Raw genomic sequence first — 27,312 nt, 5'->3', positions numbered from 1 at the left:
TTAGGACTACAAGAATACCTAGCAACCTTCTCCCAGCAGACAGAAGTAAATCCTGAATAAAGCAGCTGAGTTGGTCTCCAATCACTCCTTCTGGCAGGTGGGGCCCGGCAGCCCCTGGGTGAGTATGGGGGGCCCAGGGCCAAAGTGAGCGTCCCCCACCAGCGCCTTGTGGAGAGGCAGGGTGTCGGAGGAGGTGGGTCACCCAGATTCGTTATCCCACACCCAAGGAGCCGTGTGTGCTTGGCTCTGGGCACAGCTCAGCACTAGAAGGGATGTCCCGTTTGCTGCTGGAGATGCCAGAATAAAGAAGTAGACATATTGATTTGAATAAAACTGCCACCTTTTCTGTAGACACTGGGAGATAGAAGCTAATTTGGTTTGTACTGATACCAGTACAAAAGCATCCTCTCCAAGCACCTTGTGGGGGCAGTGGTACCAGCGGTAGGACTTCTCACAAGGAACAGAAGTAGGGATGATGTTTATGGTTGTCTGCTTTCCTCCCAGAGGAGACAAACTCGACCCAGACTTGTCAGCAATGGAGTATGGAGTTGCTGGGAACATATGGCTCAAATAACAGGCTTTAGTGCAGAATTAGGTCCCTGATAACATCCAATTTTCAAATAAAGCAAAAGGCCTAGGAGAAGTTAAACTGGCCAGGGCCAAATATTTGCTTAATCTTAGTTTGCTCAGCACCACTGTTCCTGTAATGTAACTATCAAAAATTACTGTGATTACTTATTTCACAAATTATTGTATGCTAAAATCCCTTTAAATGTATTTCTGCATAACAACAGGATATTCCGTAATGATAAAGACAATCTTATGTCTCTACAGAGAGGCAGACACAGTGGGAGACAATCCCAGAAACAATCTTTTCATCCATGGCTTGACCATTGCTAGGAGAAGCCTTGCACAATGTAATTCAAACACAAACATGACAGCAGCTGGTATTTCCACAGGAAACAAAGTTGTGATCGATTCGTCCTAGCTCCAGCTCCTGTTGACTCACAAGTCCCTTCTGTCTTTCTCACTGGGACTTGCGTCGGTCCAAAAAGCAAGGGGTATTTTGTTATGGAGGCTTGCATGGAAACCATGTGGAGAGATGAACTGAAAATATGGTGATCTCCAACCAGCAGAAAATGCATGTTGCTGGGAGCTGCTTATTGACGTTTAGACCATAGTCCAGCAACGCTTTGCTATGGCCTTACTGTCAAGGGAAATGGTTTGTTAATGTAGGAAGCCTATGGAGTTCGTGTGTGCGTGTATCACAGAAACAGCCTATATATTTTAGCTGCTTTGTTTGTAGCTGCAGTTGTTATATAAGTCTCCTTTTTCTTCTCTTTACTGTTTCTGTTTTTGTTGTTTAATATTATTAAAATAACTAACATGACGCATTATTCTGTTTTAATTTCAAGTGAAATTTGGCAACTTCTAGTGGTGGGATAAGGTTTAATTGCTCTTGGCATTTTAAAAAGAAATGCAAATGACAAAGATATTAAACTGACAAATTATGACAGCTCACATAACACTTTTTTCAATGGATTTTTTCCATGCATTTTTAATACCCAGAATAGTCAGCCTTAATACTACCATATTTACAATAAATCATTATTCTAATGGAGACATTCTGCTTTGTCAGGCAATACACAATCAGCAGTTTTCAATAAAGAATCTGAAAACTGTTTAACATTAATTCTGTGACACAAACTTATAAATGCCAGACAATTTAAAATTGGGGCCAATATGCTGCCCTTAAATTGGGATATTAAGAAATAATTAGAGCACAGTAAGGGCAGGTTGCCAAATGTAACTTTCAAATTCCCTAATTTGTATCACTTAGTACAGTGACTGTAATAGATTATACAGCTTCTGTAAGGAATAAACATGCATTTCCTACATAACAGCTTAAGGCTTTGAGTGGTGCCCGCAAGAGGTCGAAGTGGCTGTTTACTTTGGCATGTGTGGCTTCAAGAGGCATAAAGCATCACAGAATTTAGGAGCAAGGATGGCTTTGGGGTTAAAAATGGGAATGGAATCAGTGGCAGAGTCCACCTTTCCCACTTTTCCTACAAAATTCAGCGATGGGTTTTTTTGTTTGTTTGTTTTCTCCTTTGGCACCCCACAAAGGCCACATCTGCTCTGAGTAACCAGCGCCGTGCCAGAGGTCCTTGAGCTAGCTCTGAGCATGTTTATATGGTGCGGTGCCTTTTGCCCAGCAGACATTAATCTGAACCAGTAAACAGCGTAGTCACATCAGTACTGGTGGCTGCATCCAGACTGGTTAGCCAGCTTGGGTTAGATGTGATGCAGTGTCTTACATCTGCATGGCATCCAGCTCGGGACACAGCTTTTCTAGTTCTAGCTGGAGGATCTTTGAACACTGTGATGTTAATGGATGCAAACAGGCCTCAGAGCCCAACCCTGCCCATGGTTTTGGAGGTGTCATGCATGCTAATCAATTACCTGTCTTAGTTAGAAGCAGAAGAAGGTTGCACAGTGCCATGTGAGGGCATCTTGGCAATTTCTGAGGTTAGATAGTCTAGATAGTGGGGAAAAATACTTCCTTACCTACATGTGGGAAGTTCTGGGGCCAAATTAACTGTGATGAAGTCTTGAGCAAGATTTTGAGGTCCCTCAAGGTGAACAATTTACTTTGCAACGTCAGCAACATCTCAAGGTGATGATCATTACATTATATTATTTTATTGTCCTCCAGTTCAAAATAATGTAACATCTATTAATGTTCATTGCTTTAGCTCTGTGTGTTGATTCTTCAACACAAATACTAGAGGAGATGGAGTAGCTGTACACATAGCTCTTCATTTTCACAGAAGTTTCTGTCACCTTTGCAAACTCTCAAGTTCCATAAGCTTTGTGTATATTCTTTAATACTGTAGTTTTGGAAACTTGTCTGTAAACTAGAGTGGAAAGGTATAATATTGGCAAAGTAGACATACTGCTTAGCACCATTTAGAGTCTTTTTTGAAATGCTGAAGGAGGAAGAATAGTCAGTGTTATTTCCATCTTGCTACCCAAAAATGTTCCCTTCTCCCAGGGAGGAATAAAAAGGACGGTGGTGGGGTCCCCTTCCTCTCTCAGGTGATAGCCTGCCTCGATCTTTCTTCCACACCGCAGGTGAAGAAGCTAATGTTATGCTGTTTGAGTGAGGGGGCAGTTTGTACGGCTACTGTTTAAGAGCACTTTTCTGAGAGTAGTGTTTTTCCACCGCATTAGTAATGCTGTGCGTGCATCAGTGAAATCTGCTTCTCCCTGCAGTCCTATTCTCTGTTGTGACAGAGAAACACGCTGTTAACTGTGGTCTACCTGATGCAATGGCTTGCTAATTCAGGGATGTGAAAGGCTCGCCTAAGGTAAAGATTGCCCTGAGATAAGTTCCCTCATCGCTGCTTGCAATCACAGCCAGATTTCTTCGGGGTTTTTTAATCTAAATTTGAAAACTTGAGGGCATATTCAGCTTTTTTTGTCTCATAGAGCAGATGGCTCCCAAGTGTTAAAAGTTTGTGCACCTCTTCCAGATGCAGATAGGTTGCGCAGCCATTTCAGAGGACTACCCTCGGGGTGAACAAGGTGAAGGCAGAAGTTAGCATCAGCATTTAACCACACTTTTGTGGCATCACTGCCTCTTGTCTGTGATCTCCTTTTCCTCTGCTCTGCCTTTAAGCTTTTTCCCCAGACCAATAAGTGCTACCTCAAGTAGTAGATTAGACTGCTAATGGAGAAGAGGGTTGCCACCGTTGTGAAAGACAGCTGATATGTCCTTCCTGAAAAAGCAACACAAATAAACTTCTCAGCACATTGCAGATGGAGCTGTTTGACCTCAGGCTCTCCTTTTCTCTGCTTCTGGCACACCACACTTGTCTTTTTCACCTTTGCCTTTTTACAGCTTATCAGGAAGCACCTAAGCATCCATAGGATGCAAAAGTGGTGCTTCCCACAGAAAAGCATCTATTGCCTGCTACTGTGTTGGATTGGTCCTGATAACTCCTGTGGTCCCCTTCACTTTCACGTTCCCACGCTGGTCTGCATGCTCAATGTGAACCTGCATCACTGAGGTTTCTTTTCTTTTTTCCTTCTGCCCATTTTCACAGTCACAGTGTATTATGGGCAGAATGAAAAAGGAAAACAAGTATTTTAACAATATTAGTAGCTTGGCAACCGCAAAGCTTTCCTGTGGCTTTGCAGAGGAATTTGGAGTACTTATTTTCTGTACTTCCCCTGGTTGTGCTATGCACTGTGCACCAGAGCTCCAGTTCTGCAACTGATGCCATGAAAGTAGGTTGCTGTGCTCAAATCCAGTGTTTGCCTGAGTCTTCTGAGTTCAGTTTTAGCACTGGTAAGACAGCATACGCATCGCTGGTTTAGACTGCTTCCACCATGGGTCATCCATTGGTCGTCTCATACCATTTGGAAGGGGGAGTGAGTGAAAGCTTAACAGCAGTTTGGTTTCTAGAAACACAGAAACAAAATGGTAAGAGGACACTTACCTGTACCAAACTGGGCGGCTTCTCAGCTGAGAGAAAAAGCAAAGAAAGTTTTCATGCGCCTCATGATTTCCCTCCTGGCCAACTCCCTGGTCACACTGGCTGGACTCGAATGTTGGAAATTGGAGGTTCTTTTCAACTGGTATAAAAGGACTTCCCACAGCTGAGAAGTGGTCCCTAAGTTATTTCAGATTTTGCTGTGTCGAAGACGACTAGTCCAAGATTTTTACCATCCTTAAAAAGCATGTCAACACTTCCACTTTGCTCCCAATTTTTTCCTCCCATTTCAGTGAACATTACATTAAATCAAATTCTGTTACGTGTTCATTTATAGAACAAGCTGTCTTCTCACAATATTTATGGATGGCTGCATCACATTCTTTATGCAGTTCAGGAGGCATTGCAAACACATGGGAGCAAAAATATTTCCCAAGCAAAACAACGCACTCTTCAGCATGCGGAGGACTGACCTGCGTGGGTGATATTGAGCCACAGCACAGAGCCTGTGGGAAGTCTGCAGTGCTTAGGGACACTGTTGGAGATGGAGTGCTGGGCTAGGTGGACCTTTCCTATACATGTAGGAGGGATGCAAGTAGGGTAGGGAGGCAGGGAGGTCCCAGCCTGTTGCAAGATGTGTTAGTATATGGTAGTGGCCGGGAGAGCGCTACGGGAGAGCTGCAGACAGTTGGCCACACAAAGGCACAGAGCTGCCGTTTGTTTCGTAGCCCAGAGACGGAGCTGGCAGAACTTTCTGGCCTTCTGTTTGTGGGCTGGGAAGGCAATGAGTTACCTGGGCTCAGAATCATTCCTCTTCTGAGGGTAAGCAGGTAGGGCACACAATGTACCCCCTTGGTCTCCCTTGTGAGAGAACTGCATGCTTTTAAAGAAATTATTATTAATCTGTGTTGTAACAATTTTTAAAGGGAGTAAATGAGGTAGACTGGTAATCATTAGCTGGTGAGTCTGACATCAGTCCCAGGCAAAAATATGGAACAGATGATACAGGGACTGAGCCAAAAGGAATGGAGAGATTGAATACAAATAATTCCAATTAACATGGGTTGGAGGAAAAACAGGTTTGAGGGAATTATTTCATACATCTGTCTTCCTGCATTAGAAGATGTTTGGCTTGGTTCTGCTGTGTAGAACCTAAAATGATGCAAAATCAATATGTTATGTATCAAATGGGTCATTCCGTGCCTAAATGCCAGGCTTCAAAATGCAAGTGTATTTTGGGAATCGTTGCCACCCATCAGGTGTGATTCAGGAGGTATCTAGCAAGAATTGGTTCTTTGCTCCAGGCTGTATGGTGCTACTAGCACTGACTAGCAAGAAAACATAAAACTGTTTTTAGGTGAGACACCAATGCGTTCAGTATGGACAAATGAAAGGCCATATAATCAGGGGGAAAATTAATTAGGTCATAGTTACAGATTGGGAGGCTCACTGTTGAGAAGCAGTGATTTTGAAAGATACTTGCATAATAATAGCATTATGCTGGAAGCACATGTTCAGCTCATGAGCTCTGTCCCAGAGAGCTAATGGACTCTTTAAATGTATTTACAACATTGAAAGATGTTGTCTTACTCTCGTTTGAGCACTAGAGTGACTGCTCCTGGGATATTAGGTAATCTTTGGTGTCCCACGTCTTCCTCGAAACACGAAAATCTGGAGAGGATTCAGGAAAGCCTTGTAACTAAGCAATCTGAGTCACTGTGGAAGGCTGATGAAAGCAAATTTCTTAATGTCCTGAACCTCCTTTGCACCTCACCCTAAAATCCCTTTGCAGCTTTCTAACTGTAATAATCCTACAAAGAAAACTGGCTCAATATTTCTTACTGGAAAATACTAGTTTGGACCTCTTCATTCCCACTTATGACTAAATATCACCAAGATCTATCTGTAGAGGTATATTGTTGGGAACTGTAATATCTGTATAGACTACATGTGCATGTATTTTTACACAAAAATATTGGTAATGGGTGATTCTGAATATATTTCAGATTAGAAAAAGGAAGGTAACGATTGACTAGCACCAGGGAAAAACAACATTGCACAACTTAAAGCAGACAGACTGCTAAAAAGATTGGAAATGAGGGGTCCCAGGTGTTAGAAAGCCTCCAGCAGGATGCTTCCTAATCAACACTCAGAATTCCTCCTTCCAGTTTTAATAAAGGCTCTGTTTCCACTGGAGCTAGCTGCATCTGCCTTAATTGCCGCCTGTCGAACACTACAGTATGGCAACGCTGACACATACAAGCCTTGGCTATCCTGCCTCCTCAGCAGGAGAAAAGCTTGTTGAAATAATGCCCATTATACTGTTTTTCAGTGCACATGTAGTTAAATGAAAGATGCTCAGTTCTTTCTCATCATCCCAGAGTCAGCACTGGGCAGGGTTCCTGTACAATGCATTAACTCATGTTTCTTTTATGTGGTAAGTTCTAGCAAGTGGGGCTGGTGGGGGTAAGCCAGAACCAATTAAGTCATTTATCTCCACTTGCACCAATGGAGGGCAGATTTTGGCGTTATTCCAGCCTCTCTGAAATCAGGCACCATCCTCATTCCTGTGTCACAGTCAGCCTGACAGTGTAGCTGGAAATCATACAGGGCTGCAGTGAAGACCGTGGTTAAAAAACGCTTTGGTGTTTTGCCTAGTAGTAAGGGTTCACTGGCTCAATGTGGCTGTTAAGGAGGCAAATTACTGGTGCTGCTCTTCATACTGCAAGGCAACACTTTCCAGTCTTATTACCATTGCTTTATGCGGGTGGTGTGGTTTTCTCTGCGCTCCAGTGATACATGGTTTTCTTAAATTTTATTTTTCCAAAAAACATCAAGAGGAACCTTTAAGTCCTGTCCTTCTTCAGTTTATGATGTCTTTCTTTGAGTGGCACCTAAGAATTCAACACCACAGGGCACCCCCTGCCAGGAGAGGCCCCTTGGGACAAAAGAGCTGGAGGCAGCAGGACAGGTTGCGGTGAGGGTTAACGCTGTCATCGGAGCAGGCAGCCAGGGTCTGCAAACTCCACAGTGTCTAAAAACCCAAGCAGTTCATTAGGTCTTAAATAGACTATGTGTATGATAATACAGCCTACTGATTAGGGCACTCATCTGTGCTACTCAGTACCTACTCAAAATGCTGAAGCACTTTTTTGGGGGGGGAGGACTAGAAACAAGAGCTCAGCCCCATGCCGTCCTGCTAGAGAGAGGTGCCAACACTGCTTTATTCTGTATGCAAAAGCATCACCAGTGTTTCCCCCTAATCCCAGCTGGCAGGACCAAAGTCTCCAAATACTTGTACTATACCAGCAAACAGATCTGGTTGTTTTGGCCATTCAGAGGTCAGAGAAGCAGGAATTAATCTCTTCAGGCAGAAAAGAGGATTGAGTCAAGACCCCCCAAACTGTTCTGCATCCTGCCCAAGCTACTGGGTGGATGGACAGAAAGGGTCCCCTCCATCTAAAAGCTGGTCTTGTGTGGGATTTGGTCTGGAAAGAGAGCCCCTGTAACACAGATGACAGGGTACCTTGCTACCCAGCACTGTGTTGTGTAGGCTCATCTCTTGGAAATGGAGACCCCAAGGAGAGAGGATAAGCTTTTTTCCCCAAACACACATTCTTTTGACAACCCAGTATCACTTGAAAATGCACAGGCTCCTCAAAAAGCGCAGTCTTCAGGCTGCTCTCCAGGACTCTTTAAAAGGGACCGGACACCATTTATCCAACAGTGTAAGTGCATTGCTGCGGTGCAGACAGCTGTGGTGGTACCCCTAAGCAGACGTTTAGTTACTGAGGATGAAAGCTTCAATGTACGGGTAATTCTGGTGCCTGTGTGGTTGGGCAGCAATGAAGGAGGGGGTTGAGGACTGTGGAACTGAGTGTTTGTGGATCCAACCACATTTCTGTAAAAGGGAATAATTTCTCACACAGCTATCCTGTTACCCCCTAGATTATGCCTGTGAGGTACTCAAATGTTGCAATGATGAGGAGCCTGAGATTTGCTTTACACGATAGCTGGTCACCTCCCATCGAGCACACTGTTCCAGCTACTTGGTGTTTCCAGGAAAAATGTGCTCCTCCTATACCTTGTTCTCTTCTGGGCTGCAACAAATGGCAGAAAATACTTTGGCCATAATGGAAATAGTTACCACACACAACATGTGCTTTCTTCATAGCAAAGGGAATGGGAGTCAAGAAGTCAGGTCTGGGTGCAGGCTGTTGTTGTAACCTTTTGCTCACATTCACAAACAATGCCCTATTGTGATGTTGTTTCCTGCAGATTATCTTAATAACCAGCGAGCAGTGAAGCATGAACATGTGTTCAGGTTTCTTAGATTGAATTCTAACGTAATAAAATGTGCCAGCTTTTTAAGGGCCGATCAAAAATGCACAAGAAGGCGAATTGGATAAGACCGAGCGGATAGAATTTTGCTGTAACCTTCAAAACTTGGAAACTTCCTGGAAGAAATGGATTTTATACCTGAGGACGCATGATGCTTGCTTTCTTTTCAGCTATTTTATGATTTGGTAATTATATCCATAATTTTCTTCTCTAAAAGGGCATAGTCTGATGTTGGTAGTAGAGCTTTCATAAAGGCTTGATTGCAATTATAACGGGGATAGGATTTTTCGTGTATGTGAAAAATACACAGCCCGAGGCCTCGCGTGGTGTGTGAGCCAATACAAACGCTGATCAAGTACCTCACCAGGGAAAAGAGGGAGACCTGGAGCTCCTATGTGGCCACATCACTGCACATGTGCTGAAGTATTATGCTTATTTACTGCACCGGCAAGTTTGTAATATATTAGGTATAAAACTGATTGTCAGTGAAATACATTTTAGTGACTTCAGTGGAAGAGCACCAAAGAGGAGCTGAATGATGTCTCATTTTGGCAGTTCAGTACCAGGCTATTAGCAGTAGACTAATGACGTATGCACATAAATGTTCTGTCTGTGGAGAAGGTCGCGCTCCTCATATTCTGCGTCTTCTTTTGTCCTTTAGACTGGCTCAGCTTTTAGTGAGCATTAACCTGGGAGGTACATAATGTCATAGCATTTGGAAGGGTTTGCAGTCAGAAAGGCCCTTCCAGTCAGACAAATTACGTTCGAAGTAAAAATTAACAGACAGACAAGCCTAAAATAACTTCAGAAAGGGTATGGATCTTTCTTAATAAGGTGTTATGGTCCATTAGTTAACCAATGTTACTAGACAACTTATACAAACAAAAAATGCCTTGCATGAATTGTGGATCCAGTTACCGTTAAAGGTAATGACTAATTAGCTTAGTCAACTTGATGGGGAAAATTGTTTATAAAATCACCTAATATTTATCATACGATAAGGCAATGCCAGAGTTGTGTAGGCTGCCTGCACCATAATTTTTCACCTACTAGTTTAATAACAGAATACCTTAAAATTCAGATATTTAATTTTCTTTCTAATAGACTGGTAAATAGATCTCTTTGATGTGTCTTCCTTTCTGTATCTCTTCTAGTCCATGCATTTGAACTGCACGAGGTCTCTCTGCTGGAACTCCTATTCAGACTTCTAAAAATTTTGTAGGATTAATAGGATGTTTTAACACAAACATCTGTGCACCAAGAAAGTTTTCAGTGGTGTTGGCCACACAAGAAAATTTGTACCTTTTTACCTGGGTCAATATTCAACTGACTTGCATCAGTTTAGTGTATCTATACACAGATCGGCATGAGTCTAAATATATTCACTTTATAAACGATTTGACTTAAACTGATCCAGCCCTTGTCCATAGGCATGACCTGCCTTGTGAGGCGAGGAGTTAGTACAGTGCTGAGCAAGGGTTAAGTCTCCATACCTTTGAAAAAATTAACTTTGATTAGCTTGAGCTGCAGGGATCTGACCCCTGACAACGTAATGTGATTTTAACCACACTTTGTCTTGAATTGAATGGAAGTCTGCCTGGATCCAGGTGTAATATCCCATGCTGAGACATTTGGCTTTTGTGGAATTCAGCTGCGCAAAATGAAGGTGGCCCTGTTTCATCCCTTAACCAAAAGGTGATCCCTCTTAAGGGCTACTTTAGAAAGGAACAAGTATTTTCTCTGTACACATTTTTTAAAAAAAAGGAAAAAAAAAAAAAAAGCCGCTCTGTGCTTTCCTCAAATGCTAATTCTGCATACTGCACTCTGATTTATGTTCAGCATGTCAGGATAATGGGGATGGAAAGCACAGGACACACTTCTCGGTCACATAAATACGTTGTAAAACATTCTGAAAGTTTTTGGCACGTCTCCAGCAATGGATCATTAAATAAGAGGAATAAACAAAGAAGGGACCATCAACCTGACCTCCACATAATATACTTAATGACTGCCAGCTACATTCATGAATTTACAGGCACTGGGTTTTATCACCATGTGTGAATCAAGGTTGCGGTTCATATTTACTGTGCAGTTCATGGGAAAATGAAGACTCTGACATCTTGCGTTGTATTTTAGGAGTTTAAGTGAGTGGGATCTGTGCTTGAGAATGCTTAGGACCACCCCCCCTCCTGGTACATCACGTGTGTAGGCGAGACTTTATATAGACTTTTGCTTACTGTTTTGGGAGAAAACAACTATTTACTGTGGTACACAGCTAACATGCAAGAACTGTGTCAGCTTTTCTGGAAAGGGTAACTGTTTAAAAAGAGAAATGGAGTGAGTGTGGGTGTCTTATGTAGGGTATCTTTTTTTTCTCTTCTTAACACCATTAAGACCTATCAAATAAGGCAGCCAGCATTTGCATACCCCAGTGACAGGAAAGTCCTACACCAGATAGCACAGTTCTCTAAGTAGCTTTACAGAAAATATGGAAGCATAATGCCAAGCTGGATTTTGTGGCTTGTACCCCACAACCAAAGGCATCTGCCTTGCAGCCAGAGAGCTCAGCAGATGCTATTTGCAGTGCCCATGAAGGCACTCCTGCACAGCACGGGGCTGTGCCTTGCACTGACCCAGGGTTTTAGAGGGTGCTTGGCATTGCAGCCTGGCTCCTGATGATGCTGGGGACTATGGGGGAGGCAGTGAGGGCTCCCCAGGCAGGTCATGTTTTTGGAAATGTGTATTTTCTTCATTTGGCAATGGGTCTTCTTGGGTTAATTTTTTTCTACACTCAAATACTTACAATAAGCACTGTAAAATTAAGTCCTTTTCTCCCAGTAAGTAACATACCAGTAAAGGTCTTCTTATTACTGGGTCTCCCACATCAGTTTTGCGGCTTCTATACAGGAATGTAATTCAGTGAGCCACAGAACCATGAAAATATCTGAAGTACTATTTCTTTTAAATAGATTTTCCTTACAGACAAGTTATCATCTTCCTGAGCATTTCTGTGAAAGCTTCTGTCAGCCCAGTTTAATTGGATTGTAGCGGAAAACAATAATATTACATTTACATTAGCTTTAAAAGTCTGCATTTTCCCCCCTGCAGCCCATCTGGCTTTAATGCTGCTGAATTTTAATTTAATGAAATTTGTTCATTTTAACTAACTAAATGTGCTGCATTAATGATCTGCTGTATTAAGCAGGTAGTTAGAAAAAAGTGTAATATTGATGTTTAGTCTTAGTAAAAGCAGTTTTCACAAGAACTATATGGCATTCCTGCTTTAGTTCATATAATTGTTTTAGTTTCCTTATGTTTGGGTTTTGCAACTGAATGAACCTGAGCTAAACACGATCTGGATCAGCACAAAAAAACCCCCAGGACTAGCATGGTTAAAGCATGCTGGTTCCCCTGGCCACTGGCAAGCAAACGAATGACGCACAAGAATTTAAAAAGCAAAATGAGACCCACAGATTGACACTTGATTTAAACAATTGCCATATAGAGACCAAATGCCATGCATATGGGAGGAGCTTGAGGCAAAGCTCGCCAGGCTTTCTGCCTCATTAAGAGCAGCCTTCTCCAGGGAGATGTTAGCAGGTTACTAGATCAGAATTCCCCTACAGCACGCTGGCAAGGGTGCAAAACCTGACCCTTTATGACCCTCCCCATCCACAGCAATGCACTCGGTCATATGGAAGTTAAACAGGGATGATATGTTTCCCAACATCAAGGATGGCTTTAGAAAACAATGGTATGTAAAACCTATTAAGAAGAAAGCTACATCCAGTTTGGAGAATGAAAGACAGCAGCTGATTCTGAAGGTTCAAAACAAAACCCCTGAAACAACTGCTGGGGAGGGAGGGAGGTGATTGGTGTGCATATAACCATGAAATTGGATCTACTTGTATCTTTGAACCAGTCACACCTTTTTGACATTATGTCTAAAGCACAGGGCCCAGCCACCAAAGTCAACATCCACTGAACACATGCCTGTTCGTGAGGTTTTATCAACCTCTTGGGTGGCTGCTCTTCCCTGGCAGAGCAGGTTGCATGCTTTGCCAGCCCTGCTTGCTTGCCTGCGGCTGCTGTTTGTGAGCCCCGCAGACCTCACCACCTGGCTGACCCATCGGCCCTTACGAGGAGCCGCAGCTTGGATGCATGCTGCAAGGCTGATCTGTGCCACACCACCCCTGCGGTACGTTTTTGAGGCAGAAAAAGCTGGTGGGCCCAGTGCCCAGAGATCCAAGGGGCAGCTTTTTCTCTTCTGTCCCCACCTCCTCATTCCCTGGTGACTTGGGGAGCAGCCACCGTCTGTCCCCCTGGAGAGCCAGGGAGCAGCCAGGCGTTCCTGGCTGAGCCCGGGTCTGTCCCAGGGCCAGCAGGTAGGTGCAGCCACACACACGTGCTTGGAAGCCCCAAGCCGGAGGTTTTGGTCTGCCTTCCCGAGGGAAATGGGCTTGTATGATAATGCTCTAGTACGGTGGCCTCTAGCCACAGCTCTTGAGCCCTGTGGGGACCTGGCACCAGACCTGGCAGAGGAGAAGCAGCCTGAGTCAGTGCTCTGCTAGTGCCCGTGCGTACCTGCAGCCAGACAGACCCCGACAGAGCTGGCAGGGAGGGGACGTCGCTCCCCTGTTAAACCTTGCTCCCCTGTTAAACTTCTGGAGAATTCAGGTGGCAGAGGGGGATGCTCCACCAGCCCCACTCCTGGGGAAACTTTCCGTCGGTGTTTGCATTTTATTGCGAGGCAAGAACTGTGAGCAAAAGCCACAAATCTGCAGAAAAGCCAGGCTGCACAAAAGCAGAAGATTCATTTTACGCCCTTGATTAGGACACTTCCAACTGGTTGTGGGCTTTTCTAATGAATCGGCAAAGATGCAGGCCAAGCACCATAGCTTCTAATCTTGGTAGGTGCAAAAAGGGGTTTTTCCATGATAGAAAACTGCCCAGGGCCAGGCCAACTGCCTTGGAGCAGCTGGAAGAAGCAGACTGAAGGTAGCATGAAGAGTCTGCCAACGAGGAGTGCAGCTGAGCAGGGTGCCCTCATGCCTTTTGTAGCACCCTCCCTCCCCCCATCACTCCAGATGAAATGTGGAAATCCTACCTTGGGGATAATAACACTTCCCTAGGACCAGTGAGCGGTGCTCACACGCTGTAATAATAGATGCTGTATAAGTGCTGCAGATGGAAAGTGGATATTGGCTCAATATTTGCAAAACGGGAATAATAAGCCCGGTCTTGCAGAAGACCATTTGGGGAGCGTGGTGCAGGAAAGAACCCAGCCCAAGGAAAGGAGAGCATGTCTGCCACCAGCCCCTTATTCTGTTATTCTGCAGACACTGATGAATTAAGTGTATAGGGTCGTGCTGTGCAGAGTAAGTGGAACAGATACAGGGAGATGTCTGACATATATTTTGAGGTGTATTTAATACTGTAGTGCTTCCGGATTCCACTAGCATGCTAGGGGTTTTGGCCTCAAACCAATGTTTGCATCAGTACCATGTGTCTCTGGAACAGCAGTGCTTACTTTAGAGCTGGCTATGAAAGTAGTTTCCATTATAACCCCTTGTTTTCACATGCTTCTTATATATTATTTTATTTTGAAAATACTCTTTTGAGTAAAAAATTTCCATTCTGTATCTTTGCCAAAAGGTGAAGTTTTTCCCCCCTCTTTTTCTTAAGCTTGGAGGAAGAATCTTTCAGATGTTTTTGAGTCATGGGAGAGTGGAAAAAATGCATTTTCCCAGTAGGGTAAAAATAAGGTCCGCATTTTCATCGTAGTAGAAACATGGGGGCAAATGAAACTGAAGGCTGAAACTTGTATTTTGGTCTAGAGATTTCTGTAGTAAACCAGCTTCGTAGGGAATGACTTTGATTTGCCAAAGGCAGAGATTATTCTGATTTTTGGCAGTTAATCAGGCACGGGTCCAGGTTTCAAACTTTGCTGGCATTCAGGATATTGTTTAAGGTAGTGTCTTTACAGCTTCCCATTTAAAGAGGAAAGAGCCAGTCCCCTGTGGGTTTCGGCCCTTCAGAGCTAATTATAGTCCAGCAATACATTTAAATTCATTCTAAAATCTGACTGAATGGCGAGGAACTAGATGAACAGTTGTGCCAAACGCTTTCGAAACTGTTTCTCAATTCTCAGTGAAGTCAGCGAGAGCAAATGGATGTGTTGAAGTCATGGACAGGCTCAGGCACGTTGAAAGGGCCAAAGTGCATGACAGAGTATGTACACACGACTGGCTCGAGCAACTGAGAAACTTCATTCAGCATGCCTGCCAAATTTTTTGTTGATGTGTTTTTTTCCCCTTCACATAGGCTAGGAAGCATCAGTGTAAAAGTCTGCTGTGCTATATGTAGTTACACTGAATCAGTTAATAAATAGAAGAGGAAAGAAGGAGGTAGGCATCTAACGGTCATGCTGATGAATGATCCTGCACCCCTCTGCTGCTTTCTGTTATGGGTTTTTCCTGGTAAAAGCTGTAGCTGATACACTAGTGGTAATCCCCCTCCATGTGTTCTAGAAAATATACAAGATGTGAACCACTATTGGGCTAACGGTACTATTGTGACCTTCAGATTCGCATTTTCTGGCTTTTTTGCAACTTTTAGCTATGCAGCCTGCACATTTCATTAAACCTTTCACTTTCTATCATTCAAAACCTGCTCTAAGTGTACATACATTTGGCAAAGGCATCCAAAATGATGTGTTTATTTTGCTTCAGTGCCAAAAAGCAGTGATTCATTAAGGAGCTTGGAGCCGTAGAGGGAAAGCCGCAGCCAGCAACCACCACACATGCCCTGAAGAGCAGAAAGCTGTGTTTTCCTAAGGAAAATGGTTAGTGCAGCTGGACTAGTATCATGGCTGACTTCTCTGAAGCGAGAAGGCACTGCTGGACAGGCTGGAGAGTGCAGAAGTACTCCCGGTTAATTGGGCTTTGCTGCAGCAGCAGCAGCCAGGAGGCATCCGGAGGCTGCCATTAAGCCCAGACGGGAGAGAAAAAAAATGCGTAAGTGGAGCCGGTCCAGCTGGTAGGAGCCTTTCCCTGAAATGATGAATTAGGGAGCTCCAGCACTGTGACCACTGCTATGGTGAATGCAACAAGAGGCGCAACAGGCCTTGAGAGAAGAGGTGGAGGAGGAAAGGTGGTGTCCCGCAGTAAGAACAGACCTCCAGCTGCTTTTAGCTGTACTACTTCATTTTCTCTGCTGGGGACACGCCAGCTTGTATCAGTAAAGGGGCCAGTTCGTTCTGTTTATTGTAACTACTGATACGAACTTGCAGCGGCTAAAGCCTTTGAAAACCTGGCAGAAACCCGACTCTTGAGGAACTCTACACTTTGGCATGTCATTTTTACGCCATTGCTTTCTTCTTCCCCAGTGGCTTGAACTAGGACAGGCAGAATGCTATTTATAATTTTTAATGTAGTCCTTTTTGTCTTTCATCATAAATCTGGAACCCTGGACAAAATTGATATCTGGTGACAAACACACGCTTGATTGGAAAATTTCTGATGGTTATTTTCTGCCTGGAAAGGAAATGTCCTGTACTGTCACAGCGCTGCCATGGCATGGCGAAACGCAATGCAACAGGAGGTTCTGGGATCAAGGAGTCAGTATGAGGCACAAAGGAAATGATCACGTATGAACAACATTAATATCGAGAGTTCTTGTTATTAACAATCATAAACATATAGAAGAGTTTTTGAAATTTTAAAGTTTAACATTTAAACCAGGACCGTAACATTTAAATTATTAAGTATTAGGGTGGGACCTTACGGACTTTGGGTAATATGTCATGCCATCTACTGGGGCATTCGTCATCTTTTTTCAGGAATATCTGGTCTAGGGTTAGGGACACAATGTGATCCAGTATGTCAGTTCCCCTTGGTGCTTTAAACAAAGACAGAAGGTAGCTTTTTCCAGCATCAACTGCACAGTGCTTAGCCCTTCTTAAAAGAAGACGACAAGATCCTTGCCCTGAAGAACACAGATTTCTTATAGCGTATTAATTTTCAGTAAATTAAAATTTAAAAAGTCCAACACTTACTGTCAGAAGGGTTTGATTAATCAGTGTGAATCTTTCATTTGCTCACCTTTCATAATCTTGCACAAGAAGTTCTCCAAAACCTGGATTACACCACTTCTGCTACTTATGTTGTATGTCTTTAGGCAGCCGATAACTTTTAAAACAGTAGATGTGAAAGTAATAATACCCCAAATAATTAGTGAAATACTCTGGGTCTGTGAGAAAAGGAAGGTTCCTGTGTAGGCCAGGCTTGCTGAAGCAAAGCAAGGGGACTGACTCCAGATCTTCGCAAGCAAAGTAAACAAACATTAGCAACAACCATGGGATGGAGAAAAAGTCAAAGAACTCAGAGGGGTATAAAGTTTTAGAAATTGCCTTTAAGGAACATTAGGGAAGGAAAACTTTTGAAACATATTGTGGAACAGAACTGGGGTGGAGATGAAGCGTGTAGAAATTGAAATGTTAGAAGAAAGCACAGTGGGGGATCAGGGCAGTTTCTGAAGCTGAGGAGCACACGCAGGAGACGAGTAGATCTGCTCTCCGTGACTCCTGAAATGTTTGTGTTGGGACCATTTTCTTTCTATTTTCTGCCTTTCAACCGCACACATTATGTAAATTACTTTAAAAGCTCAGTGTGTACAGTACCACAAGAAACTGCAAACTGTTATTAAAATGAAAACAGAGATTTTTCAACGTACTTGCAATGTTCAAGTCTGTAGAAATCTTTCCTAGAACAACTTGCCAGGCAGTTACTTAATACAGGCAAAAGTAACATTAAGTTAAAGGGTACAACAGAAGTCACAGATCAGATGATAAAACCACATGAGTAGATCTATAAGCATTCATTACTAACCATTTAAAATCATATTGATGCAGCTATTGTGAAAGTTTCCTCTAGGTACAGATAGCACCCCCAAGTCAGAGCGCACAAAGAAAGGCCCACGGCTGAGGGTACCTAGCACACAGCCTGGATGCTAAATTATTGAACTGCTGTTGCCTTCAATTGTTTACCTGCTTCCCAGTGTCCGAAATTGGCTTGCAAACTGTTATGGTGAATAATTCAGAGTAGCAAACAAGTTTGCAAGTTTATAACCTGTTTGCAGATAATTTGTGAGCAGAAAGAAAACCTGTCTGTGCCAAATCACCAGGAATGAGTTTGCCCAGCTGTGCTCTTTTCCCGCCTGTGATGGCCAAGAGCTGGCAAGGACAAATAAGAACAGACATTGAAACAGGAGTCGAGATCACCTGAATACTAAACAACTCTGAGCCCCTCAGATCTTCCGTAGGTAAGGGCCTCACTACCTGTCTCCCAAGTGCAGTCTTAATCTGAACAAACAAATCTCATCAAAGAAATGTCTGCTATATGTTTTAATCAGAATAGCCCTTATTTGCGTATTAACTCCTCTGGTCCAAGGCTTTGAAGCCCTAGCTTCCAAATTTAGAGACTGAACTACAGAAGCTCCTCTCAGTTAGTTATTCTGTACAGATGCCTTCCATTCTACTATCTAGATAGTATGTATAGTGGGGTTTTTTGAGGGAGGAAGACTTGTGATGATCACTTGCAAAGACACAGCCTCCTTTTTAAAGAAGATTTCAAATTCCATTTTTTGCGCTGTACTTGTGCATTGGAAATGGGAGGTGACACTGGCAAGAACATAGCATTAATAAGTAAAAGTAAAAAAGGACACATGAAAATATTTTTAAATATTTCCAAATAAGAGAATAATCTAGGGTTATTACCAAAGTCCCTGGTTATTAAAAGGAAATGGCCTAAATTCCCAATACAATGCCAGTATAATTCATGAATATGGCCTGTGATTTTATTTTGACAGCGCCTGTTTAAGAACTGCATTCAGTTTCCCAGAAAACAGAATTAGCTTTTCGCTCAACCACAGCTGATGTTCTAGTCTTAAGCAAACAAACCGATTTTGGTGGTGCCCTCCCCAAACTCTTCCCCTTTGTAACTGCAAGTTCTCTACGGGCAGGTACAAATTCAATGTCATTGTTGTAAACTCTTGCGTGACCCATGACAAAAAAAATTACTTAGCTTCTTGCTCGTGTTTGCTCACGTTATAACCTTTGCTTCCTTCACTGAATTGTCCAGCTCTGCAGCCTGCAGGACACGGTGCTGCTCATCTTCCAGCAGTTCTGCACACTGACAGGAGTTGTGAGCGGGTGTGGAGGGGTGGGAGGACCACACAAGAAACGACCTGTCTGGATCATTTCTGTTCTGGACTCAGTACCATCCTTTTGGTTTATCTTGATAAGCACCCAGGTAGTATTTTTTTCCTGTTATAAGGTTGAACGTGTTTGCCAGTCCTGCATTACGAATCCTGGGATTAAATGTGATAGCCCGTCCTTATAGCTTCTGTTATATTTAGTGCCATAAATTAATCTTGGTGACTGAAGGAAGAGTAATACAAATTCACCTTTCTAAAATGCCTCTTTACTTTACGTGAGCCTACAGAACTCTAAAGACTGGGCAACAGCATCCTACAAGTTGTAGGTTATCTATTGCCATCCATTGTCCCAGTATAGTAAACACGCTGAAATACAGCTATTTTTGAAGCTTTATTGATGGGAAGGAATTTGCTCTTTCACATGTGAGAAAGATTATTGTGTGTATTATTTCATTCTCACTTGGGAACAATTTTGAAGTTTTACATTCTCTTCCGTGAAGAGATCTCATACCAACCATTTATACAAGTGCAATATTCTTGTTTTACGAACACTGCTGAAGTTCATGAAGAAGCTATTCTTCCTCTTTCAGGGGAAGATTTCAGTTCTTGAGGGACAGCAGAGTATCTGTTTAACAGTACTCACTACAGTATCCAACACAATAACTTGGGACAAGAAGGGAAGAACTGTGCATGTAGCATGAGGCAATCAGATAACCACAGTATTACTACTGACACTGAAATCTGAACTCGAACTGGGACACTGTGTCCAGGAACCCCATTGATGCGTTAGAACAGTCGGGCATGACTTACTGGCACCTGTTCTACCCATCAGCTGAACCTCCGCTTCCCCACCTGAGAGGAGACATATTCACGTTTTAGCATCTTGCTGCAGCATTTCGTTCAGTACAAGATTAGCCCTGGCTAAAATGATAATGGAAATTTTAATTCTGAAATTCTCCCTTTTATCTTCCCAGGCCATTTTTGCTTTCCTTGCAGTTGTGGATTTCCAGAAACCCCAGAAGACTATAATAACTACAAATTGCTGGGCAGTCCATTTGTGTCTCATCCTATTAGTTGTTTAAAGGCAAAGTGGAATATAAGTCCAAACACATCATAGATAAAGTCATCTAAATCCTAAAAAAAAAGTATACCTAATAAAAGTGTATTTTATCTACATAATTGCAATCTCAAATCTCTGCTAGAATCAGTTGTTATCAAACATCATCGTATCCTTGAGCTTTTAACTGTCCTAAACGCCAACTACCAACATGGGAAGAAATTTAATGCACAGATTAAAATATCTCTATCATACTGCAGAATAAATGTCCACAGACAACTGAATACTAAACATATATATTTTGTGTGGATGCTCATATGGGAATGTCAGTAGGATGCTAGAATCCCTTCTGTGTGGAGGCAATTGCATAAATATAGCTCTACATAGGAGAAATGTAGTATATCTTTGCTTTCAACAGTCCAGTTTCTCTCATAGGTCACATTGGTACATGTCTTTTCGTACAGTGTTGAGGATTCAGGGTTCATTCCCTCCCATCAGTGAGTCATAAGCTGAGTTCTTAAATCAAATGGCTTAAAAAGCAGGATCTAAGCAGAAAAGTGCTATTTTTTTTCTAATTTGATGAACGTTAATGACTGTGAGTAGTCTGAGACGTATACATTGCCCCTTTGCATCTTCAGGCAGAAAATAAAGCAGAAAGAGACATAACTGTTGTATGGACCGGTACTATTTTATGTGTTCAACTAGTATTCCCTGTTCAGGATCAAGAGAAAGTATTTATTTTTGCCCACTTTACAAAAGCTGAATAAAGAATCTATGATGATAGTATTGGATGCTCCCAGTATCTTGTCCGTCATGAATAAAAATCCCCCTAATAAGATGTTTAAATTTTCTAACGCAAGTAAATTATTTCTTGTTTACAAGTTGCTCTTTCGGGTAAACTTTTATAAGCAGAAGCTTCATTTTCTTATTCTATACAACATGATGCCTGTAATCTGTTAGTGCTATAAATTAACATTTATCTTCCCTACTAGAACTGCCATCCCTGACTTTCTAAAGCAGTAACCATATCTGCTTAGTTCTGCAACATACCACTAAGCATTGCTGAGGTATGAAGACAGGACCCTTAAAAATGAGGTGGCTGCAGAGAAAACATATAAAAGAAAGTCACCACTGTCAGTTAACTTAGGAAGAAAAAAAACCAAACAAACACAACAAGCAAAACAAAAGAAATTGGCAACTAATTCAACTACACTGGAGAATGTGATAACTATACCCATTTTATCAGCTCATGAATCAACCTTGAGGAGTTTATTACTTCACAGGAATCATTGCAGACAGATGAATATACTTTTGCATTGTAAACTGGGCTTTTACGTAGCAGGGGAACACAAATTCCTTTGATAAAATTAATGAGATTCACTGGAGGCAGTCGGGAACACTTTTATGTTCCTGTTTACGAGTGACTCCAAAGAGGTAACTTGAGTTTCTCAAAACAAACCCTTTAAAAATCATTTTTCAAGGTAAGAAAAATAAATGTGGGGAATCGATGCAAAAAACTCTCCTGAGAAATAAGTGACAGGAGTCGGTTGTTCAACAAGGTGCCCTTCCGAAAGCCTTTCGTCGGGTTGAAGAAGGGACCATTAGACCATCTGCCTCCCCCTTAGCTCCCACTGCATAATTCAGCCTGGTGCCTCTGTACTAGCCCCACTCACTTCAACCCCGTGCTTCGTATGGGGCCTGGATTTGGAGGTGTCAGGCAAAGAGCCTTGCCTTCAGTGTTTGAACATCCAGCAGTGCTACAATGCTATTCTCTCCTCGCAAAGGCACTGTTAGGCTAAAATGCAACACGTCAGTCTTTCCCGAGCGCATCTGCACCAGCCTGCTTTAAGCCTTTTGTTGGAGAGCACTTTCTGCAGTTTCCGTCTCCTCTTGTGGATCTCTTTTGAGCTGTCGCCCATCATCCAGCATTTTTTTAAGGGGCAGACAACAACACTGGACATGGGACAGCACTTTTTGTCTGACAAAAAGCACAATGATGTAATGGGATTTCTACCTACCCCTTTCCTATTTGCACATCTGTATGTGAATATCAGCTCCCTTTTGTACCAGCACTAGCTCACTAGGAGCTTGTGTTGAATTTCTCCGAGCCCCTACATGGAACCACTTTCTAAGATACCTTCCTTGGCCCTGTAGCCTGCCTTGCTCTGTCCTGCAAGTCTGACTTTTTTCTTCTTTTGACCCTATTAAAACTTACTTGTTTGAAAGAGCTGAGTTTATTAAATAATCCAGATAACTCTGTGACTGCCTTGTCCTCATTATCACTCTGGTAATATTTACTCCGTCTAAAATTGCTGCCAGTGGTGATTTATTTAGTCTTTTAAAGCTGTTTGAAATAATACTTCTCTGAATTGCTGATAAAAACACTGAAGAGCCTCCCCACGGCTCCCCAACAGAAACACCCTCATTAAATGCTAGTGCTACTTGGACAATTGATCTGCTTTTCATTTAGTTCTTCATCTGTTTGTGCTTTATTAATTTTGTGTTGTCCTCACTTTTTTCTCTCTTACTAAATCAAGTACCTAGCGGAAGTCTATTACACTCAAGCCCGTACCTCTGGCAATTTAATGTGTAATCATATAAAATGAGGAAATAAAAGACCTGTTTACTAAGACCTATTTTCTATAAAAACCATGAAGACTAGCGTTAGTTGTATTCTTCTCTATTCACCATGTATTAGCTGATGACCACATCTCTTCTGATGCCAGGCTACCCAGACTGCAGCTACCTGTGGTACTCCATTTGCTTCCTGAGTACGGGCCCCACACTCACACAATTCTCCATCTCTTGAAATGTCACCACGGTGCCAACACATACAAAGATCAGCAGGTCAGAAATCTCTTCAGCCAACCCCTCTAGGACTTCCAGGCCACTCAAAAACATAGTAATTTCACCATATCTCTTGCTAATAGATGTTCTTTAGATGAGCCTTGAGTGTCCTCCTGTGATGCATATGCATCTCCCTGCTTGTTTCTAGATACTGCATAGTAATAGCTATTAGGCACTTGAGGGTTTGGGGTTTTTTTTGCATCACTGGTAACAGTTATCTGTTTGCTCTAGCATTAAGCTTGTATCACGGCTTGGATTAGGGTTATCCATTAAGCAAAAATAAACCTTTGTTCCTTTTGCCCTTGTGCTATGCACAATCTCTATTTCTCCCCATCTTCCCCATTAATTTATCCAATTGATTATGTCCCTTCTTGTCACTTGTTACGGCAGAGTGCTGCCTGGATGCTGCTGTCTTAGACTATCTTCTTTCTTTCAAAATTAGAAGTGATCCTATCCTCGATTATGCACCTGTGGGAGAGGCAAGGGCTGGGCACTTTTTCAGACCTCCGTCACAGCGAAACAAGGGCTCGGAACGACGCCGTGACCTGCCCTGCCCAGGCACTCCCTGTCCACTCGTGACGGTAGCAAAGCCCTGAAAACTGCTCCCAGCAGAGAAGCGCCTCGGCGCAGGGCGATGGGATGGCTCCCTGCAGCTGTCACACGTTTCCCCTGTACCTTCAGAGAAGGGGTGGAAGTAATTTTATGTCTGGACCAACGTTTCGGACTTCGGAGAAGGGCAGGGGTTGGGCAGGGGCTTGGGACGTTAGCAGCCCGAGAAGGCTCGCCAGTTAAGCGCCGTCTTTCCCAATCTCCGTATAACTGGGGGGGGGGGGGGGGGCAATGTCTTTTTTTTTTTTTTAAATGTATTAAAGACTTTTACGGTCCCTCCCGTGCCCCTGCCCCGCAGCGGGGATCCGGGCAGGGAGCGGCGCGGCGGAGCGCAGCGCCTCCCCCCCCCCTTCGCTGCCGGGCGGGGGCAAGGCGGCGCCCCGGCGCGGGGGGGGGGCGCGGCGCTGCGGCCGCGGGCCCGCGCCGACCGGCGGGCCCGGCAGCGCGGCGGCATGACAGGCAGCCGCCGGGCCGCAGCCGCAGCCGCCGCGGGAGCAGCCGCCCCCCGCCAGCCGGCGGGCGGCGCGGCGGGGAGCGCGGCCCCGGCGAAAAGTGAGATGGCCCCCCGGAAACAGCCGCGGCGGAGGCTGCACGCCCGGCGGGCGGCGTGATCGCCTCCCGGCCAAGCCATGGGCCAGACCTCGGTCTCCACGCTGCCCGAGCCGGCCGGCGGTGAGTACCGGGGGACGCCGGCGGCGGGACAGCCCGGCCGGGCTCCGCCGGGGCGCGGTGAGGGCGGGGGGCTCCCGGCGGCGGGGAGCGGGGAGCGCGGCCGGGGCGGCGGAGGGGTGGGGGGGCAGTCCGTGCTCCCCGGGGCGGGGGTGCGGTGCCTGCGCTCCCCGGGGCGCTGCCGCCGCCCGCCTCTTCCCTCGGACCGCAGCGGGGATGGTGGCGGTGGCGGCGGCGGCGGCAGCGGCTGGGGAGGCGCGGCGGCTTCCCGCGCTGCCCTGCCCGGCTCGGCAGCCCCGGGGAGCGAGGGGCTCCGCGGTGCCCCCCACCTCCCCGAGGGCTTGGGGCTCCTTTTTTCCCCTTTAATAAATAAATAAGTACGAAGGGGAAGAAATAAAGGGGAAGGAAAGGAGCTCTGGCACCTCGCCCAGCAGAGCGGCTAGTAACCCGCCCATCTGGTTGCTTTTGGCTCCAGGACATTTTATGTGTAAGCAGACCATTGAAAATAAATAAATAGCGTGTGAGTGGAACTTCACACACCACCCCCCCACCCCCCCCACCCCCCAGTAAAGCAGCCCTAGCTGTTTGCAACTTTTTGAAGATAGTACGAACTACTTGGGAATGCTGTTTGGAAGCATGTTAGGATAACCCGGTGTGTTTTAGTTACTGAAAACCAGAGCGGGTCTCTTCCCACAATAATAGGATGTAGAATCTAAATTAACTCCAGCGAGGTTTGAAATTTCCTGCGAAAATGTCACTGCATGCATGTTTTTCCTCAACGCCTGTTTCCTTTGCATCCATTTAAAAAAATAAGCAAATCCTGTTGTAGCCTTTAATTCTGAAGGCTGAACTTTATTCTTAATTTGCTTATTGCTGTTAATGTGGGAATGTTTTGTCAAATAGGAGACAGCACAACAAACTTCCTTTTTCCCCTTTTTTTTCTTCATGGGTGTTTCAAAGAATCGTTTTAGTAATAACACATACATTTTCAGAAAAGCTCCATTCTGTTGCCAGTGGTACAACTTCCCAGTCATACCATCCCAGTCAAAATCTTGGATGATTTGTTCTCCTGCCAAACATTGCATGAAAGAGAAATTTGACCGTTTCCAATAAATTTCACCATCCTGTTGAAGGTTCCACCCAGCAGCCAGCACGTTAGAATTATATCAAGGTAGGCGTCGGGAAACAGATGTAAGGAAACAGATGGACCGGTTCAAAGTTTTTGTTAAACTTCCTGTACAAAAATGTGTCCAAACTCTTATGTGCAAAAGTCTATTGTGAGGGTATTTTGCCTGGGAGGGGGCCCGTATCTTGACTAATGATAGCTGTGGTGCCTGGGTTCCCTCGGCAGAACGCTAACAGACAATAGTTGGGCTGGATTTCTAGTTTTACCTAAAAGAAAAAAAGTCACCCTTGAATTCTTTCCTAACTGAAACCAAGGTTTTCAATCAGGAGCAATAAGAGACAGTTATCTGAAGATGTAAGTTATGGTGATGCTACCTCAATATTGCCAAGTAAATTCTGGTTATCACCATTTTAAGAGCACTGCACTTGTGATGAGACACTCGTAGTGCCTCTGGGAGGTTTCACAGAAGAACAATCCCACTGCACTTTCAGCCCTGTTGAAAATGGTGGGAGAGTATATCCTCAACAAGAAACCACGGGGGCAGGTAGGTTTCTGGGTGGCATGGATTGTTGGGGGTGCAGTCATTTGTTTTCTCTAGTCTGCTGCGCTGGTATGGTCTGAACGCTTAATACATTGCAAAGTTTGGGAGGCCCCGTCCAGCTCTGATCAGGGCAGGAGAATGACTTCCATTGGTTCTGGTTCAGATGGGTTGTCCCTTAGGCAAGTAGTCCTAAAATCTTCGTTGATTTTGGCGTGCCAGCCAACTACAAGCCATTTAAGTCTTTGACAGCTGCTAGAGATTAGAGTTGAAGGAGATCGCTGTCTTGCACACGCAGGGACTACAAATCTGTTTCAGTGCTAAGGAATCAATAGTGCATTCAGATCCCCAGTGAGCCACACAAAAGCAGCTGTGAGAAGTTACTTGCCTGTTCACTCCCTTTTTTTTCCCCAGCCATGCCAGCCTGCGAGGGCTCAGATCCTGCCCTTTGATCCCTGCTGTGCCCCTGCAGGGCTCAGAGGGGCAATCGGTTGTGTGCAGGGGAGAGCACCACTAGCAAATCACCGTGGGGCCTTCCCGTGTACTGATACGGTGAACACGGTTTGATGTAGAAAATTGAAATAAAAGATTTTCCTGAAAGTCACAGAGTGTTAGAAGAGATAAAATATATGCATAATACAATATTCAGTATGGACGCCAGCCAATGTCGTGCGGTTTTTATAAGATTTAGTTTAAATAAAAGATTTTACTCTTGGAAAGGGAAATATATACTGAAGTACTTAAACAGACCAGGGTCCTAGTGGCACTTTCCCATTGGGTTAAGTGCAAGACTGAGGCCTAACCATAAAACTCAAAGTCCCTCTCGACTAGGCAAATGTAGACTCATACCAGACGGATTAGAGTGCCTATAAAGAGAGGAAGAATCGGATTTTCATGCTGCATTGGAACTTTCTTTAGTAGCAATGCTCTCTCACTAGAGTTTGCCATCAGCTGCGGGTGAGTGGGTGTTGAAGTATTTTGAACAGGAGGATCAGGGCTTTAATCATCTCCCATAACTATGAGTGGTAGATGGGCAGCAAAGCAGGTCTTAGCTGCCTGTGGACACCCACCAGGCAATCCTTTGCTCCTTCTCCTCCTCGGTTCCAGCTTTTCAGTCATTTAGATAAATTTTCTAAAGTTTGTTTGTTATTTGTGATGGTTAGCCAATGTGAACAGTAATAGCAAGAGGGGCTTGGGAAGACAGTATAGACAGTATAGATATGTGGAAGAGGAGGAGTGCATACCATCCTTGTTCATCTTCCTTCCTCTTCTGTGATTTTCCCACGCCTGGCGGGACTTGATTAACGTGCTCTCTCCCCGTTCATTGGCTGGAGTTCAGTGCTTTTGGGGGTTATCAGCCATCATGTGCAAAGGCTATCACTTCTGCTTTCTGATCTGCAGCTTATCAAAG

At 44.1% G+C, this 27,312-nt stretch overlaps 1 protein-coding gene across 2 annotated transcripts in view; it reads left to right on the top strand.

The window, feature by feature from the left end:
• PHACTR2 (phosphatase and actin regulator 2) overlaps window positions 1-27,312 on the top strand; it is a 146,349-nt gene that overhangs the window by 36,003 nt on the left and 83,034 nt on the right. The window contains exon 1 of one of the 2 annotated variants that reach the window (XM_050893360.1): window positions 24,151-24,240. The exons of the other annotated variant lie outside the window; for it this stretch is intronic. Coding sequence (XP_050749317.1) covers window positions 24,198-24,240 — 43 coding nt within the window. The 5' untranslated portion in view covers window positions 24,151-24,197. Of the gene's footprint in view, window positions 1-24,150; window positions 24,241-27,312 lie in introns of those variants that run through there. 2 annotated transcript variants of the gene reach the window in all.

This window comes from Gymnogyps californianus, chromosome 3 (assembly GCF_018139145.2).
Source record: "Gymnogyps californianus isolate 813 chromosome 3, ASM1813914v2, whole genome shotgun sequence".
NCBI classification, from domain to species: domain Eukaryota; kingdom Metazoa; phylum Chordata; class Aves; order Accipitriformes; family Cathartidae; genus Gymnogyps; species Gymnogyps californianus.
Note: the sequence above shows the minus strand (reverse complement) of the source record. Positions and strands in the feature narration are given on the sequence as shown.